The following is a 16,865-nucleotide window of genomic DNA, read 5'->3' as shown; positions in this document are numbered from 1 at the left end:
TATATTTTATTTTTATCTTTAACTTAAAAATTATATTATTCTTATTTTAACTTAAAAATATATTTTAATCATATCGTATCTTAACTTAATTAATATATTTTATTTTAATTTAACTTTTAAAAATATTTTTACTTTAATGGAGATCAACTTTAAAAAATATATTTTATATCTTAAATTATTATATAGAGTTTATTATTTTCTTAATATAAAAATATATTTTACTCTTACTTTAACTTAAAAAAGTATATTTTATTATTATCATATTTTTTTTAAAATATTTTGTTTTTATCTTGACTTAAAAGTATTCAAAAAATATATTTTATTTCTTCTTAACTTAAATATATTAATATTTTGAAATTAAAACAAAAAAAAATATATTTTGTATTTTATAAATTTTTTTCTGTCATAAAGTTTAAGATATAAAATACGTTATAAAATCTTTCCGATTGCGGTGTTTGACGTGATGGTAAAGTTGCAGAAACCTCTCCTCTGGGCATGAGTTCAATTGCCAGTAGCTTTAATTGGCGTGATAGGAAGGTGATTATTGATATAGTTTACCTTAATTTTTACTATAGTTTTCTACTTTCTTATTTATTGCAGAGCCTAATTGTTCTTAACCATTAGATAACATTATAATAATGCAAAAAGAAAATTCACACACACACATGTATCTTTTGATCAAATGCCCTTTTAGCAATTTAATTTTTTTCACTCGGACGGTGATATGTATTGCTATTTGATCAAAAGAAAAATATTAAACTAAAATTAATTTAAAACAAATTATAAATATTAACGGTTAAATATATTAATTTTTTGAATTAAGATTAAACTGATTAATGATAAAGATATGAATGAACAAAAGAAATAAATATGAAATTAAAAGCATGGTGTAATTAAATGGTGAATTCATAGAATTGATCCAAAAAAGATGGATGGGCAGGGTGTTTTGTTGGTTGAAAAAGTCAAGAAAAGGAAGTTAAAAACCACTGTGATTCTCACCGAATCCTATTCTTAGAATCTGATGTAACCTTCGCCAGCTCCCATCATTGAATTCAACCTCTCCCCCATACTCGTATCCAACAATGGCTACACCAGCCTCCCCTCAATCCAAACTTTACCTAAACAACAAAACCCCTCTTTTCTCCACGCAGCAGCGGCTCGTTTCTTCCCGGAGCTTTTCCCCTTTTCCGGTCAGTTATGGCCGCTGTTCGCTTCCTCCTTTTCCTTCCTCTCCTTGCTTCTCTTGCTCTTCTTCCCTCCCTCCCTCTCTCTCAATCCGATGACGAGAAAGCCCTCCTCAAGCTCAAGAAATCTTTCTCCAATGCCAAGTTAGATTCTTGGGTCTCCGATTCCGATCCTTGTCAGAAAAAATGGCTCGGTGTTCAGTGTTCTGGTGGTTCCGTCGTAGCCCTCCATTTGACCGGTTTACAGCTTGCCGGTCAAATCGACATTCAGGCTTTGCTTCAAATTCGTGGGTTGAAAGCCGTCGGCTTTATAAACAACTCCTTCACGGGTTCCATCCCGGAGTTCAATAATCTCACTTCTTTAAGGGCTATCTATTTGTCTCAGAATCAATTCAGCGGTGAAATCTCCAATGATTATTTTTATCCCATGGAGAATTTGAAGAAAGTTTGGTTGAACGAAAACAAATTCAGCGGCAAAATCCCGGATTCGTTAATGCAACTCCCCAGTCTCATTGAGCTTCATTTGGAGTCGAATCAATTCTCCGGAAAAATCCCACGGTTGAAAAATCCAGAAGTTCTTAATTCCCTTGATCTATCGGATAACAAACTCCAAGGCGAAATACCTGCAAGTTTCTCCAAGTTTGAAGTAAGCGCATTCCAGGGAAACGACGGTCTTTGTGGGAGAATCTTGTCGAAAGAGTGCAACGAAACTCACGATTCTGATAGCAATGGCGAAACCTTGGCTAGCAAAGTTGACCAATCGGATAAAAAAGGAGCCTCGTCGGTGGATAAAACCCAAGGATCCGATTCGAAAGTAGTCGTTATTTTCATCGCCAGCATTGCTGCCGTGTTGTTGTTGGTGATAGTCGCCTTCGTTATGGCAAAGCGGCGTAGGAGGGAAGATGATTTCAGTATCTTAAGCAAAGAACCGTTAAAAGAGGAGGTTCTTCCCGTCAAGGAGTCGCAATCTCAATCGACGACCACCACGAAGCGGAAGAAATCGGAAACGAGCCGCCGGAGTACTTCCTCGAAGAAAGGGTCGTCGAATGGGAGCAAGGGTGGGGGAGCTGACTTGGTTATGGTGAACGACGAGAAGGGTGCACTCGGGATGCAGGATTTGATGAAGGCGGCGGCGGAGGTTCTCGGGAACGGCGGGTTGGGGTCGGCGTATAAGGCGGTGATGGAGAATGGGTTGGCGGTGGTGGTGAAGAGGATGAAGGAATTGAATCGGCTGGGAAAAGAAGCATTCGACGCTGAAATGAAACGGATAGGGAAATAAAGGCACCCCAATATATTGACGCCATTGGCGTATCATTTTAAAAAAGAGGAGAAGCTGGTTGTTTCTGAATATATGCCCAAGGGAAGCCTCTTATACGTCCTGCATGGTATGATTTCACATGCTCAAATTGGTCCCCTATATTTTAAAACCATTCCAATTGCATCACCAAATTAAGGTAGATGATCTGATTCAGGTGATCGAGGAATAATTCACGCTAATCTAAACTGGCCAACACGTTTGAAGGTCATCAAAGGAATCGCTGATGGCTTGGGTTTCATTCACACAGAGTTCGCAACGTACGAGATTCCCCATGGGAACCTTAAATCCAGCAATGTCCTCTTAAACGACGACTACGTGCCATTGCTGAGCGAATTCGCGTTTCAGCCATTGACGAACCCCGACTCTCTTCCCCAAAGATTGCTCGCTTACAAATCTCCAGAATACCTTCAATCCCAACAAGTCTCCCCCAAATCCGATGTTTATTGCCTGGGAATCCTCATCCTGGAAATCATTACAGGCAAATTCCCATCTCAGTATCTAAGCAACGGCAAAGGTGGGATCGATATCGTTCATTGGGTTCAAACAGCCATAGTTGAAGATCAAGCAGCCGATTTGATTGATCCCGAGATATCAGATGGTTCAAGTTCGATCCATCAGATGGTTCAACTCCTCCGTATTGGAGCTGCTTGTACTGAAAGCAATCCCGATCAACGGTTGCCGCTGAATGAAGCCATTGACAAGATACATGAGGTAAATTCGTAATTATTTAACCGCACGTTGCAGACCCATGTTTGTTGTCGGATAGAAATGCCCTAAAAAAGAAAAAAGAAGAAGATTTGAGGTTGTCGGAAAGCAACGAGACCATTCATACAAAGCATGGAAGATCGTTGTGCATAGCATTTTTTATGGTTGTTTTTCAGTAAAGAACCCCTTTTTAAATGGCTTTGTATAAGGTTAATTAGAACAAGTAATCTCGGAAAAGTGAAAAATTTTCATTAAAAAAACACAAATTATTAGGACAATTTCAAACCAAAGTAGATTCACTGTAATGTTGTTGATATGTTTGAATGGCAATGCAAAAAGGTCAGTTGTATGAACGGCAAACCTTCTCTTTTCTTTTTATTATTATAAACTTTCATGGGTTAAGTTTCCTTGTTCGAATAATTTATATAAATATTAGTAAAAAATATATTTAAATATAAATGTTTTTATTGTTATATAGTAATTCAAGTTACATGCAAATTAGGGTCCGTTTGGAACGGGGAAAACATTTTACTCGTTTTCAGGTGTTTGGTTCGCGGAAAACCTCAAGTCAACGTAAAATGTTTTCCAGTGAATGAAAAATTGAGGCTTAAACACGGTATTTCGACTTACCATTTGGAAAAGGGTAAGTCGAAATCCAAATTTCTCGCGGCCCTTGCTCCACACAGAAACATCGTAAATTCTTTCTCCCGTCCCTTGCTTCACACCGGCGACTGCTTAGAATCCTTCTCACCGGCGAGGCGGGCAGTCGTATTCTCAGGCATGTCTCGTTTCTTCTTCTCCCTTTTCTTTTTCCTACCCTAATTTTCCATTTTCTTCGAGTTTACTTCTCTCCTCTGCTTTTTATATATTGCATAACTTTCTCCTTTTTATTTTTTTTTTTTTTGGATTCGTTCTGCTGATTTTTGTTGATCTTTCTTTCTTTTTCCGGGCTTTGTTGCCCTTTCGCCATTGAAATCCATGATCTTCAGTATCTCATGGACTCATCTCCAGTGCACACCACTTCTTCACCCCATGAACAAGAAGAGTGGGCTATATTAGCTCTCTTTCTCTGGTTGTTTATCTGGAAAATTCTGGTAATTAGAAGGATTTTGGATCTTTAGCTAAAAATCAAATTTTTATAATTGGGTTTTTGTTTATTTTTAATTTTTAGATGTGGGGTTTTTTAGATTCTACTGATATATGTGAGAGAATTGAATATTTTAATAGATTCACTATGAATATTGGACGATATTTGGTATTTATAATTATCTATTTTATTTTTTTGTTGATTTTCTCTTGATTGGTGGATCATGATTGTATACATATCTTGCTATATTCAGTTGAGGTTTATGTGTTTCCTTCATTATCATGCTATTATAGTATCTTGTATTATTCTTTATTGCTTTAGTTGGTATCTGGTTACCTTTGTATAGAATGTGATGATCTTATGCATAAGTTCATGAAGCTTCACTTTGTGGAGGATATCGGTGTGAGGTATAAATAAAAGAATAGATAACTTGGCATCTCTTGGATAAACTTATAAACTGGCAAAAGAAAGCATGTTTGTATTTGCAGATGCATAAGTTCATGAAGCTTTAATTATTCATTGTTCTTTTATTGCCTTTGGTTTTATAGAAAGATGATAGTAAAAACAGATACATTTTTGTTTAACTCATCACTTGCAGGTTTGCAATTGCTTGACATTCCGATTCCTGTCTCTTGTGCCTGTATATGTTGCTGACTTTTTTCTGATTTCCATTAGTTTGTTGTTTATGTTTCCTCAGCAAGTTACCTCTTGTAGGGCGGGGGCATTTGGTTGGGTAGGGATGTTTCGCCACTAGTTGTGCAGATCATTATATCTTGGCACATAGTTCATAGATGGATGTGCTAAGTGGCCTCTTGTAAAGTGTCATCTTTTAGGATTAGAGAGAATATGCTGTATCATTTTCTGATCGTTATCAGTAGAGAGGATGAGAGTTTCCATGTCTCCAATGAACATAGTGAATTAGTGATTTATTGTTGTGAGGTTTTTTGCTTTGATAAAGTTACTTGTTAATGTGCTGAGACATTGTTTATATTTACTTCCTTTGTTTTAGAGTCTACTCATTTATTTGAAGCCTTTTGTCTTGTTGACGAATAGACGCTAATATGTAGACTTGTTTATATTTCTTCTTGTGTAGACCAAAAAAGGAGAGAACATTTACTTGGGACCGCATGGTGCACCACCATCACAATCAAGGCAGCAGGAGCTGAACCTGTCCAGTCGTAAGCAACGGTTTAAACAAAAACTAAAAGAAGCTGATAGAAGGATCGGTGGGGCAGGGCAAGAGAACAAGGTGGAAAATTTGAAAGAGCTTGTATGTGGTGGGAAAACAAGCCCCAACATGTCCAAGGGTTCCCCCGGGGATTGGCTAGACCCACATTGCGATGAGTCACAGTTTGAGAAGTCGTACCCCCAGTGAATCAAAGCTTTTTGTGGCTTAAGATACTTAAACGGTGCAAAGTTTAACATATCCGCACCATTTATGATAAGTCTTTGTCTTGTTGTATGCAAGCGAATTACTGAGCTTATGTAGTTTGACAGTAATCCATCAACCAAACCATTTGGTTTTAGTACTAATGAGAAGACATTGAAAGTCATATTTTTGAAACTATTATTATTATTACAATGTTATGTACTATTGTTGTTTTAATTTGATGTACTATTCATTAAACATTCTTAGGATTTATAAGTTTTTATAAATATATTTTTAATCTATTATTAATATTATCTAAAATACATTTTTTTATAAAATATAATTATATATAAAAATGAACCCTTAAAAATAATAAATAATAAAACATATCAAATATGTACATCTTCTTTATTAAAAACAGATTTTGAAAATAGTTTTCAGGAAAATTAACCAAACAGTATAAAACATTTTATAATGTACCATCAAAACACTGGAAAATGTTTTTTGGAAAATGATTTACATTTCTGTAAAACATTTTTCAGATTTCATTTTCCGGAAAATGTTTTCAGTGAAACAAACATACCCTTATTAGTTTGTGAACTCTTAAATTAACAATCTACTATTTGTTATCACGAAGTACTTGAACTATTTTATGCTCATGATCAAGAACTATAAAAATTTTCTTTTTTATGTTTATTTTGCGAATTAAGATTTTAAAATTTAAATTTTTATTAAGTAAATGATTATAATAAAATGGATGCAATAAAGATAAATAGTTAAAATTCAATGCAACATATAATTGAAAAGTATAAAAATATGAACTTTAATCCAAGATGTTCTGGAATTGTCACCTATATTGTTCCTCTACAACAAACAAGTAATACTTGATTAGTATAACATTAATCTATGCGATGGCCAAATGGTAGCAAAGGGCAAGTGAGTTATATTTATTGTCGAGTTATTTTAGGTTGTGTAGAAGATAGTTTATCATGTCTTCTTCATCACAATTTTTACATTATCCGGTGAATCCTGCTAATATGTATGGGCTTCAACTTTTTTAGTTTATCTTTTGCCTTCCTCTTATTTCAGACATTTTTAACAAGTGGTGGGATGATAGGCCCAGTTCTAAATTTCTTCTAATCTGGAGACCCATTTATAAGTTGCAGAGCAGATGTATAGGATTTAGTACTCGTCTAGGTTTCTACTTGTATGTCATATTGTATAACAGACGTGAGCAATAAGGAATTCCACATAGCTGTCAGTGCCATCTTATACAAGTACAAATGTTCTTCAATTTCCTTGCTACGTTCACTTTCTGTCATGGTATACTGCTATCAGATTGACATATATCGGAATATTGCACGAGTCACAATAAGAATTAAAGATCTTGAACGAAAGTGCAGTGATCAACACCCGGACAATAATCCAAGACATAAGTTTCCCATGAATTAAGCAACCATCGGCAGAAGTGCTAGCGTAATGCTTTGAAAAAAAAATGGCTTATTTGAGATACTGAAAAAATATTTTTTTTTAAAATAGGGTAAAATGAATAATGCAGGTGAAAAAGTCGATCAGAGTACCTAGCGTCTTCGGAAAAGCGACCGCAACACCCAACGTCTTCAAGCTTTTCATCTCCGTCTTCAAGTTATCTTCTACCGAAACATTATGGTTGACTTCCCATTTGCCGAAACGATTTTTTCGGATTTAAAAAAAAAATACATTCTTTAATTTATCTCTCTTTTTTTGGTTAATTTTTTAATTAAAAGTAAATGTGATTTAAAAAAAATCTCTCGCTTCAAAAACTTTGGGATTCCCTTTAAATAAAATAAAATACAGTTTGAGGAGTCGTCACCAATATTTGATTAGGGTGTGATTGGGCACCCAAAAATATTTTGTCATTTTAAATGAAAAAATAATTTTAATTAAAACGACAAAATCACGGTTTGCATACCAGAAAAATGAGTTCGGGAGCCGGTTACATGCGGGGAAGGATCAACACCCCCACAATGCCCTAAATCGGTACCTAGTCGATTAGTTAATTGTCTTTGCATTGAAATTCATAAATTCGAATTTAATTTAGCTTATGATCCCATAGAACAACAATTTATGAATTTTAAAATGAAATCTAATAATATTTAATTATTTCCTATCGAGAAGAAAACAACTCCTCAAACCTTGAAGCAATCAATTCTCACTCCAATTGAAATAAAGAAATATTTCGGTTCCATCATAATATTCAAATGCACCAAACCAAATTAAATTAAAAATTACCAATCCTTTTTATAAAGAAGAAGGATATTCGATTATTTAAATACATCGATATCAGACCTTAGACAAGTTTTAACAATATTTTCTCGAAGAATTTAAATATTTATTTTTCTTTTGTTCCCAAATTTTTGGGTTTCACTAAACGTGATACACTTTCAGTTTAAAATCATCGGAAGCGACTTTCTAATAAGTTAAGACAATCACTTCTCAATGACCTTAAAATGAAAGGGTATTACCCTTAGTCAAATTATTTGAATCGAGTGAAGATATGCTTTTGAGTATATCATGCGTATTAATGAAAGGATGTTATGTGACTAAGCATTCATACGAACCTACACATTCTAAAAGCACTCATAAACCTGTACTAAATTAATTTACAAAGATCCATTATTCATACATGTACCTTACTTTGGTAAATGAACGAAAAACATGCCAATTTCACACAACTATATCACGTATTTAATATATATGTGCTAACATAATAATATATTTTATAAAGGAAACAAGGGATTATAACATACATTCACATAACCAAGCATTAATATAATATAAAAAGTACTTACGCATATACAATGAAAACATAGTTAAATGTAGGGGTGTAAAAAGCTGATCCGAATTGTAAAACTGGCTGAAACCGACTCGAGTTAAAACTGTCACAAAACTGTTTTTGACTTGCACTGTGATGATCCGAAACCGACTTGAGTCGGAACTGGTATTGACTTGAACCCGAGTTGGACCTGTAAATTGTAGATCTGAACCAGACCTGAGAACGACCTGAACCCGAATTGAACCGAAAATATGATACCCGAACTGTATCCGACTGATATGAACCAGAACCCGAGATTGACCTGGTAAATAACTGGTATTATCCGACATGTTTTCAACCTGACTTGTTATGAACCTGACATGTAATTGACTTAACATGTAAATGATCCGAAATATTGTTAAAGTGATTTGATATTGTCCAAACTTATAAGTAATAAGTTACAATTAATATAATTATGTTATTTTAAATTTATAATAAATTTATGATAATTAAATTAATATGATTACTTTTTAAAATTTAGTTTTTATATTAACTATAATTTGTATATTATAAATTTGATTTTTATATTAATTCCAATTCTTTATATTATTTATAATTCTTATATTATAAATTTTATTTATAATCACTAAATTAAATTTAAATATTGTCTTATGGAACATGATTTTATTAAATTATATAAATTGAGTTAAAATATTCATAAATCTAATTTACTTTTAATGTTAAAATTGATTAATAATTTAAGTATAACTTAACTTAAAATTTTAAAATAAAAATATATTAGTTAAAATGATGAACTTATTAAAGATTTGAAACTTGAATAACATTACAAATACTAAAACAAAAAAATTATAAATGAAATTAATTTTATTACACTTGAAAACACTAAAATTACAATAAAATCAACTAAACAAAATAAATTTATGATGGAATAAATGATCTAAGATCTTATAGCTAAGGTTTTACAAGGCTAAAAGCCTAGCTATACTACCAGAAATATTGTCATCGAGCCTTTATACCTAAATACTGTCAACATGTTTAATTATGGGCAACATTCTAACTTTAAAATCCAAAATGCCACCAACATAATTCCACATGAGTAACTATTTAGATAAGAATTTATAAAGTTCAAAAATTGATTTAAGTCACAAACAACAATAATTTACAAGGCATCAGTGACTAATAAACAGCAGTAACCAGCAAGCATCAATGTACCAATTCGGCAAGCAGCATTGCATCAATTCAGCAAGTATCATGCATTAAGAAAGCATACAATCAGTGGTAAAGCCAAAGGGAATTCGATGGCCAACAGTGTCCAACATTTCCGACTTTACCAAACCCTTACAATTTAAACATAAAGCCTGCATTGAGATTCAACAAATAAGAATCACATAGGATATTGAGAAACAACTAGAAACATACTAGAGATTAAGGACTAAAAGAGCTCACATCTAAGCTAGAATAACCCCACAAGCTGAGTTTCTTTAGTCGGCTGTGTTTGATGATAAGCTTCTGGTACATAAGGTGCAGTTTATTGTTCAATACATTTGGAACTTCACTGTCAGAATTTTGATCAGAATAACTATCACTGATGCTAGACCTGAAATGAAGCAACAAGCATCGAGAATATTTAGCCAAAGAATAACTAATAAAAAGTAATCCCTTCAAACCAGCACATATAAACGGAAAAACTAATTAAAGCTGGAGCAAAACTTACCCACTTAGATCAAGCAATTCTAATCTAGAATAGCTTGAAGCAATAGCAGCAACAGATGCATCGGTGATGTCTGAGCCAAGAACAAGTGAAAGCATTTGCAAGCCCCTGAACAATAGACAACCTTTATTAAACTAGTGATTATTTACCCTCTAAATGCAGAGATCCCTGAAACAAAACATGGCATTGCTAGAAAACTGAACAAAGTGGCTACTCACGGAAAGAACAAAAAGAAGCAAAGTGGATGGTTTTATCAAGAGACTTCAACAAAATCATCTGTCTTTACAAGGAACCATCATCCTCGACTAAAAGTAGAGCACAAGACAGCTTAATTAGAGACATTCTTGCTTGTATGATTTGCGAGTGAGTTTATTTTCACATCTTGAAAGTTGTCAAATAACCTTCAATAAGAAAGATTAAGCCTGCAATAGTCCTAAGATTGATTGAATTATAAATAGTACTTGTATCACAACTTATTAATGGATTCATCCGACAAATACAGGTAATTCACCAGACTGCATAAACATCCTGATGCATTTTAGTTCCTCTTATCTGCTTGTTTTATAGGAAAATGTAATGTAAATTCATTCCAAACCAAAGTGTTCAGTTTCATATCTCTTATGTTTTGTTTCTTTCCTCTCTCTCATTATATACATGCAAAACATACAATACAAAGTCATTATATACTGCAGAGCTTAGATCTGAATAAACATTTAAGAATCTTCACATATATCATACTTTAAATTTAAATGTCATCATAGAACACTATAAAAAGAAAATAACTTATTTACTGAAAATCTCATATATAGCCAACTAAAAGTTAAAACAATAACTTCTACCTGAGCTTTTGAAAGATATAATCAAGGTCTGACTTCATATAGATTTTAACATGCGTGTATTTCTTGAAAAGTCACTGGAAACCTCAGCAAAGCAATGTTCTGAGTACTCGTTAAAATGAGATAAGACCGCATTGCTGTCTTGTAGCCTTCCCAAGCTGTAAGTTATGACACACAATCAAATTATAAAAAAGACCTATAATAATACAGGAATAAAGATTGCTAATCAAATCTAAGCTACTATTTTTGCAATCAAAATCAAGGAAAAAGCATAACAGTATATATAAGATAGTTTGCACTACATTCAATTGTAATAAATCCATAATCGTTTTGGTAGAGTACACTATTCCTGTTTTCTGTCGGGACAAAAATTTATCCACAGAACAAACATGTAAAGTGGATTCAGCTTGATACGTAACTCTTCTAAGTCACTCTCTGGATACATGCCAGGAGCCATACCTTGTTCACTCTAGTCCTCGAGACAAGGGCATGGATATAGAGCATGGACATATGCATTCATATCTACATAGCATCTCTTCAAATACAAAATAATCACTATTTATTTTAGATTGCAATAGAAAGAAGAAAAAAACCCAACTTTGTACAGTTTTACTACGTAATTATAGCAAACAAATGAACTTCTCAACAGAACATACAAAAACGAATTATCATATACGCCGGGAATCAAATCCAACCTTATTAATAAAATATAAGTAAATAGAGAAAAAAAAACGCAGAAAGAAAAAAGAAAAGGGAAAAGTACATGAGGAGCTGCAAGTGCCTGAGAGAATTCAAATCATTCGCATCGATTAGGGTTTTGAACTGACGAGACACCTCGTTCGAAGCTGCTCTTATCGATTCTATTTCTTTCTCGATTTCTGCCATTTATCTTTCTTCTACTATTTTATAATTGTTATTTGCACCTGAGAGCAAAAAAGTAAAGGATTTAGACGGAAAATGGAAAATAAGATGGACTCTATCTCTTCCTTTTGGATGCTGAGCGGGGAAGAAGAGGGAAACATAATTTTGGATGCATAGGGGGAGAGATTTTGATGTTGAGCGGGGAAGAAAATGGTTTTGGCACGTATTTTCATTTTCATCCCTATAAAATTTTTATTAATAAACTATTTATAATTAATATTAAAATAATTATATATTATAATTAATATTAATATAATTAATATTAATATAAAATATAGTCTATAAAATTAATATTAATATAAACTATATGTTATAAACTATATAGTATAGTTTATAAACTATAGTTAATATAATTAATATTAATATAGTATAGTATATAAACTATATACTATATTAATATAAATTATAGTTAAGATAATTAACATTAATATAAACTATATAGTACATTAATATAAACTATAGTTTATAAATTATATACAATAGGTTATAAAGTATAAACTATATAGTACTCTAATATAAACTATTGTTTATAAACTATAGGTTACATATATAGTTTATATAACATATAAATAGATTGTATATATACATATACTATAGGTTATATATATGTAGTTATATATACTATACATAGTTTGTACATACATATATTATAAGTTACATATATAGTTTACATGTATACATATACTATAGGTTACATATATTAACTATTGTTTATGCACAATGTTTAGAGTTTAGGGTTTAAGATTTAAGGTTTGGTGTTTAGTTAGAATATAGAGTTTGGGGTTTTTATAAACTATATACTTTATTACTTCATATAGTTTATGCATAGTATTTCTGTAAACTATATATATATATATAAATTATAATTTAGGATTTCTATAAATTATAGTTTATATAAATAGTATAAAATATAATATATAAATATAAACTATAGTATGTAGTAAATAAATATAAACTATAATTTATATATATAGTATATATTATATAAATAGTTTATATAGTTCACTAATAAACTATATATATAGGTCATATGTAAACTATATAGTTTACATAGTTTATATATATAGTTATATAGTTCATACATATAGTTCATATGTAAACTATATAGTATAAATAGTTTTAGTTTATATTGTTTATATATAGTTTAAATACTACTATCTATAAATTATATAATTTATATATAATTCCATAAATTAACCCTAAATCATAAACCTTAAACCAGATATATATATAAACTATATAGTTTATATTAATAAACTAAATAATTTATACAATATATATTATTTATAACTATACATAATACATAATATATAAATATAAATTGTATAATTTATATATATTTCATATATAATTTATATATAAACTATATAATTTATATTAATAAACTATGTAGTTTCTATATAGTTCATATATAAACTATATAGTATTATAGTTTTTACATGGTATATATAGTTTATATAGAGTATATATATATAATATATATAGTATATAATAATATAAATATAAAATATAGAGTTTATATATATAATACATATACTTTATATATAAACTCTATAGTTTATATATTATATATATATATATATATATATTATAGTTGTTTCAATTTTTTCTCAACTTTTGAAATGAATGCAATTTAGTCCATTTTACAATATTTTTTTTTCACATTTTACAATCATTTCGATTTGACCCCTTTGTGTTGTTTAATTTATTTAAATTTTAATTTATAATTTCATATTTATTCAATTTAGTCCTTAAAATTGACCCATACTTATTACTTATTTCTATTTTTGGCTCATAACTTTTTAAATGGGTATAATTTAGTACTTTGTATTAATTTAGTTGTAAAATTATTTTACAATCAACGTGTGTTGTTTAATTTAGTTAAATTTTTATTTGTAATTTCATATTTGTTCAATTTAGTCCTTCAAATTATATTTGCATAAGAAATTGACTCATACTTATTACTATTTTTTAATTGGTCCATAACTTTTTAAATGGGTATAATTTAGTATTTTTTGTATTAATTTAAATATCACAATTTAAAATTATTTCGATTTGATCCCTCATCAATGTGTGTTGTTTAATTTATTTAAAATTTTATTTGTAATTTCATATTTGATCAAATTAGTCCTCCAAATTATATTTGCATCTGAAATTGACCCATACTTATTACTTATTTATATTTTTAAATTGGCCCATAACTTTTTAAATGGGTATAATTTAGTACTTTTTGTATTAATTTCAACCACACAATTTAAAATTATTTCGATTTGATCCCTCATCAATGTGTGTTGTTTAATTTATTTAAATTTTAATTTGTAATTTCATATTTGTTCAATTTAATTCTTAAATTTGTATTTTTTTATAAAATTGAACCATGATTATTTATATTCTTAGTAATTTACTCTAAATCATATATAATTATAAATTGCAATTCAATGTTCGCAAAAGACTAAAATAATTAATCCAAAAATAAAAATTAACCAGATTTGAACTCAATTTGTATCTGATAGAGATTCGACCTGAATTTTACCAGCCAATGATGTTACCTGATCTGAACGAGATCCACCTGAAGTCCATTCGAACCTGAATTAACATTCTTTTTAACTGATTCGGACCTGAATTGGCATTGATCCTAATTGAAAGTAACCTAACCTGAACCCGAGATGTACCTGGTGTCAAATCAACTTGAAAATGACCCGATCTGATTTGGCCTAAACCCGACCTGATCCGAGTCGAAGCATCAAATTTACCAAACTTGACCTGTATCTGATTTTACCCGACCTGACAGGATCCGACTGAAACCTGAACCATTACCTGATTTTACATCCCTAGTTAAATGAACCAAAATAAAAGGGAAAAAACGTGGGATCATACAACCAAAGTTTAAAAAAAAATAAATAATATAAATAAAATAAAAATTCAAAGTCAAATATAAGATTTGAAACAGGGTAGCAATGAATTAAGGATTTTAACGGGCAGGTTCAAAATCAAATCAATTATATATATAAAGAAACAAAATACCATTAAAGCATGAAATATAAACATTAATAGATAAATGCAATAAATAAAAACGCTTAAATATGGAATACATGAAATAAATATCATAAGATAAAATACTAAAATTAAATATACGAATATGAAATAAAACAGGGAGTTAAATAACAAGGGAAATATGACTAATTTGTAACAGGAACAAAATCAAAGGAAAAATTCGAAAGTCAAAAACTCTAAAAAGAGGACTAACTTACATTAAAACTAAGAGTAGGGGAGCCCTTGCATAATAAAACCACAACGTGAAAATAAGCAATCCCAAACCTAGATAAAAACGACACTTCTGGAGGCACCTAATTAAAGCCTCTAAATGAGGTTTTAAAACAAAACCTAACCCCATTAGAATCATTTTTCCCTAATCACTCTCCCCTCAGCGTCGTTTTCCCTCCTCTCAGCCTTCATCTCTTCCTTTTACTTTCTTCTTTTGAGCCCACGGCCACCACGGCCGCCGCCCCGACGAGAGGCCAAAAGCCTCCTAAACTACTCTCCTTCGACCCCTAACTCAAAACCACCTAAACAGCCCCTGATCTAAGGGTTTTGACAAAGTTACCTTTTTTTTTGGGATGCTCAATGTTTTTCGACGGTGATGGTGCTCTCGGCAAGCAAGGTGGGTTCCTCCGAAGCTAAAGGGAGTATCTTTCTCTTCCTCTCTACTTTCCTTTTGCTGTGTTGCTCTCGTTACGGACGAAAAATGGCTCTTTTCTTTGATTTTTTTTCTTGTTGAAAATCTCTCTTCTTTAGTTTTTCGATTCCTTTTCATTTTTATCTGATTCTCTCATATATGGTTGTTGTGTGGTTGATAAAAAAGGGTTCTTTCTTTTTCGTCTTTGGTTGTATCTTTCATTTTTTTTGAAGGGAAGCTTGCTTTCTTTCTCTGGTTTTTTTTTTGTTCGTGGCTATTGATTTCTCTGTAAAAATGCTCTCTTTTTTTCATGTAAAAATCCTCTGGTTTAGTTGTTTTTTGTTCGATAGATGCTTTTCGAATGGTTGTGGACTGAATTTTATGGTTTTTGATTAATTGTTTCTTTTAAAGGTTGATTGATGGAGACAGTTCAACTGGGGGGAGAAAGGCTGTGTGAGGTCGGTTGAGTGGCTGTGGGGTGACCGCTCAGTGGTTAGAGGCTATTTGGAGTTTCCCTGGACTGAGGGGGCTATTTCGGTTAGGTGATAGCGGTGCAATGTAGACTGCCGAAGGAAGTCGTTGGACGATCGGGATGTTGCTAGAGGAGGCTACGAGTCCCAAAGTTTAGGATTTTTTTGGTTGTATTGGAATCCGTTCATAACCCTAAAAGTCTAGGGTTTAACATATCAACTCTGACCAATGGGAAAGCACTACAGCTGACAAAATTCATTTTTGTATTTTGCATCCAATTGGGCTCTGAATATGGGCCTTCTAATTTGTAATATTGAGCTCTGTTTATGTAAATGAATGTAGTATGAAGTATGGAAATGACCCAGACAAAATTAGGGTACAACACCTTTCTACTTCAGTTATATCTGGTCGGAGCACCATGACTGGCTTCCCTCTATGCAACAATTATCCCCTCAGTCTTCAAGTTGTTCATCTACGGTGAGATGCTTTCATGAAAACTACTGCCATGGCTGCCAAAACATTAGTTGTTAGAGATGAAAGTTTGAAGGCGCCTTGTGTTCCGAAGACGCTAGCTGCTTCGGCCTACTTCTCCCATTCACTGTTCATTTGACCCTACTTTAAAGAATATTTTCGCACCCTCATTTTAGTCATTTTCCACACACAGCTTCATCTTAGCAATTTTGCGAGCAACCATTAGAAGCAAAGACTGCACACTGTTTTCAACAAAGTTACATTCTTCAAAATATTTAGAACTTCAAATCAGATACATATA

At 31.6% G+C, this 16,865-nt stretch overlaps 2 protein-coding genes and 2 pseudogenes across 2 annotated transcripts; 2 read left to right on the top strand and 2 right to left on the bottom strand.

Annotated features, from left to right (window-relative positions):
* Nucleotides 1-1,051: 1,051 nt before the first annotated feature.
* LOC120144548 lies at nucleotides 1,052-3,252 on the top strand (annotated as a pseudogene).
* A 798-nt stretch (nucleotides 3,253-4,050) lies between these two features.
* Nucleotides 4,051-5,854, top strand: LOC120144486. The gene is made up of 2 exons (XM_039158526.1): nucleotides 4,051-4,301; nucleotides 5,388-5,854. Exons 1-2 carry the CDS (start codon nucleotides 4,203-4,205, stop codon nucleotides 5,667-5,669), a joined length of 381 nt encoding a protein of 126 aa, XP_039014457.1. The 5' UTR covers nucleotides 4,051-4,202; the 3' UTR covers nucleotides 5,670-5,854.
* Nucleotides 5,855-9,903: 4,049 nt separating this feature from the next.
* On the bottom strand, nucleotides 9,904-10,447 carry LOC120144732 (F-box/LRR-repeat protein 17-like). The gene is made up of 2 exons (XM_039158727.1): nucleotides 10,193-10,447; nucleotides 9,904-10,075 (listed from the first exon to the last, which is right to left on the bottom strand). The coding sequence occupies exons 1-2, from the start codon at nucleotides 10,285-10,287 to the stop codon at nucleotides 9,904-9,906; spliced, it is 267 nt and encodes an 88-aa protein (XP_039014658.1). The 5' UTR covers nucleotides 10,288-10,447.
* A 562-nt stretch (nucleotides 10,448-11,009) lies between these two features.
* LOC120144530 lies at nucleotides 11,010-12,041 on the bottom strand (annotated as a pseudogene).
* Between the last annotated feature and the right edge of the window lie 4,824 nt (nucleotides 12,042-16,865).

This window comes from Hibiscus syriacus, unplaced genomic scaffold (assembly GCF_006381635.1).
Source record: "Hibiscus syriacus cultivar Baekdansim isolate YM2019G1 unplaced genomic scaffold, ASM638163v2 tig00110890_pilon, whole genome shotgun sequence".
Taxonomy (NCBI): domain Eukaryota; kingdom Viridiplantae; phylum Streptophyta; class Magnoliopsida; order Malvales; family Malvaceae; genus Hibiscus; species Hibiscus syriacus.
The sequence above is the reverse complement of the archived record's forward strand: the minus strand, read 5'-3'. Positions and strand labels throughout refer to the sequence as shown.

Excerpts from the sequence above, each read along its gene's own strand:
- LOC120144486 (XM_039158526.1), top strand. The coding sequence starts at position 4,203 with ATGGACTCATCTCCAGTGCACACCACTTCTTCACCCCATGAACAAGAA. Across the intron at positions 4,302-5,387 it reads TGTTTATCTGGAAAATTCTG|ACCAAAAAAGGAGAGAACAT; the intron begins GTAATTAGAAGG and ends CTTCTTGTGTAG.
- LOC120144732 (XM_039158727.1), bottom strand. The coding sequence starts at position 10,287 with ATGCTTTCACTTGTTCTTGGCTCAGACATCACCGATGCATCTGTTGCT. Across the intron at positions 10,076-10,192 it reads GAATTGCTTGATCTAAGTGG|GTCTAGCATCAGTGATAGTT; the intron begins GTAAGTTTTGCT and ends GCTTCATTTCAG.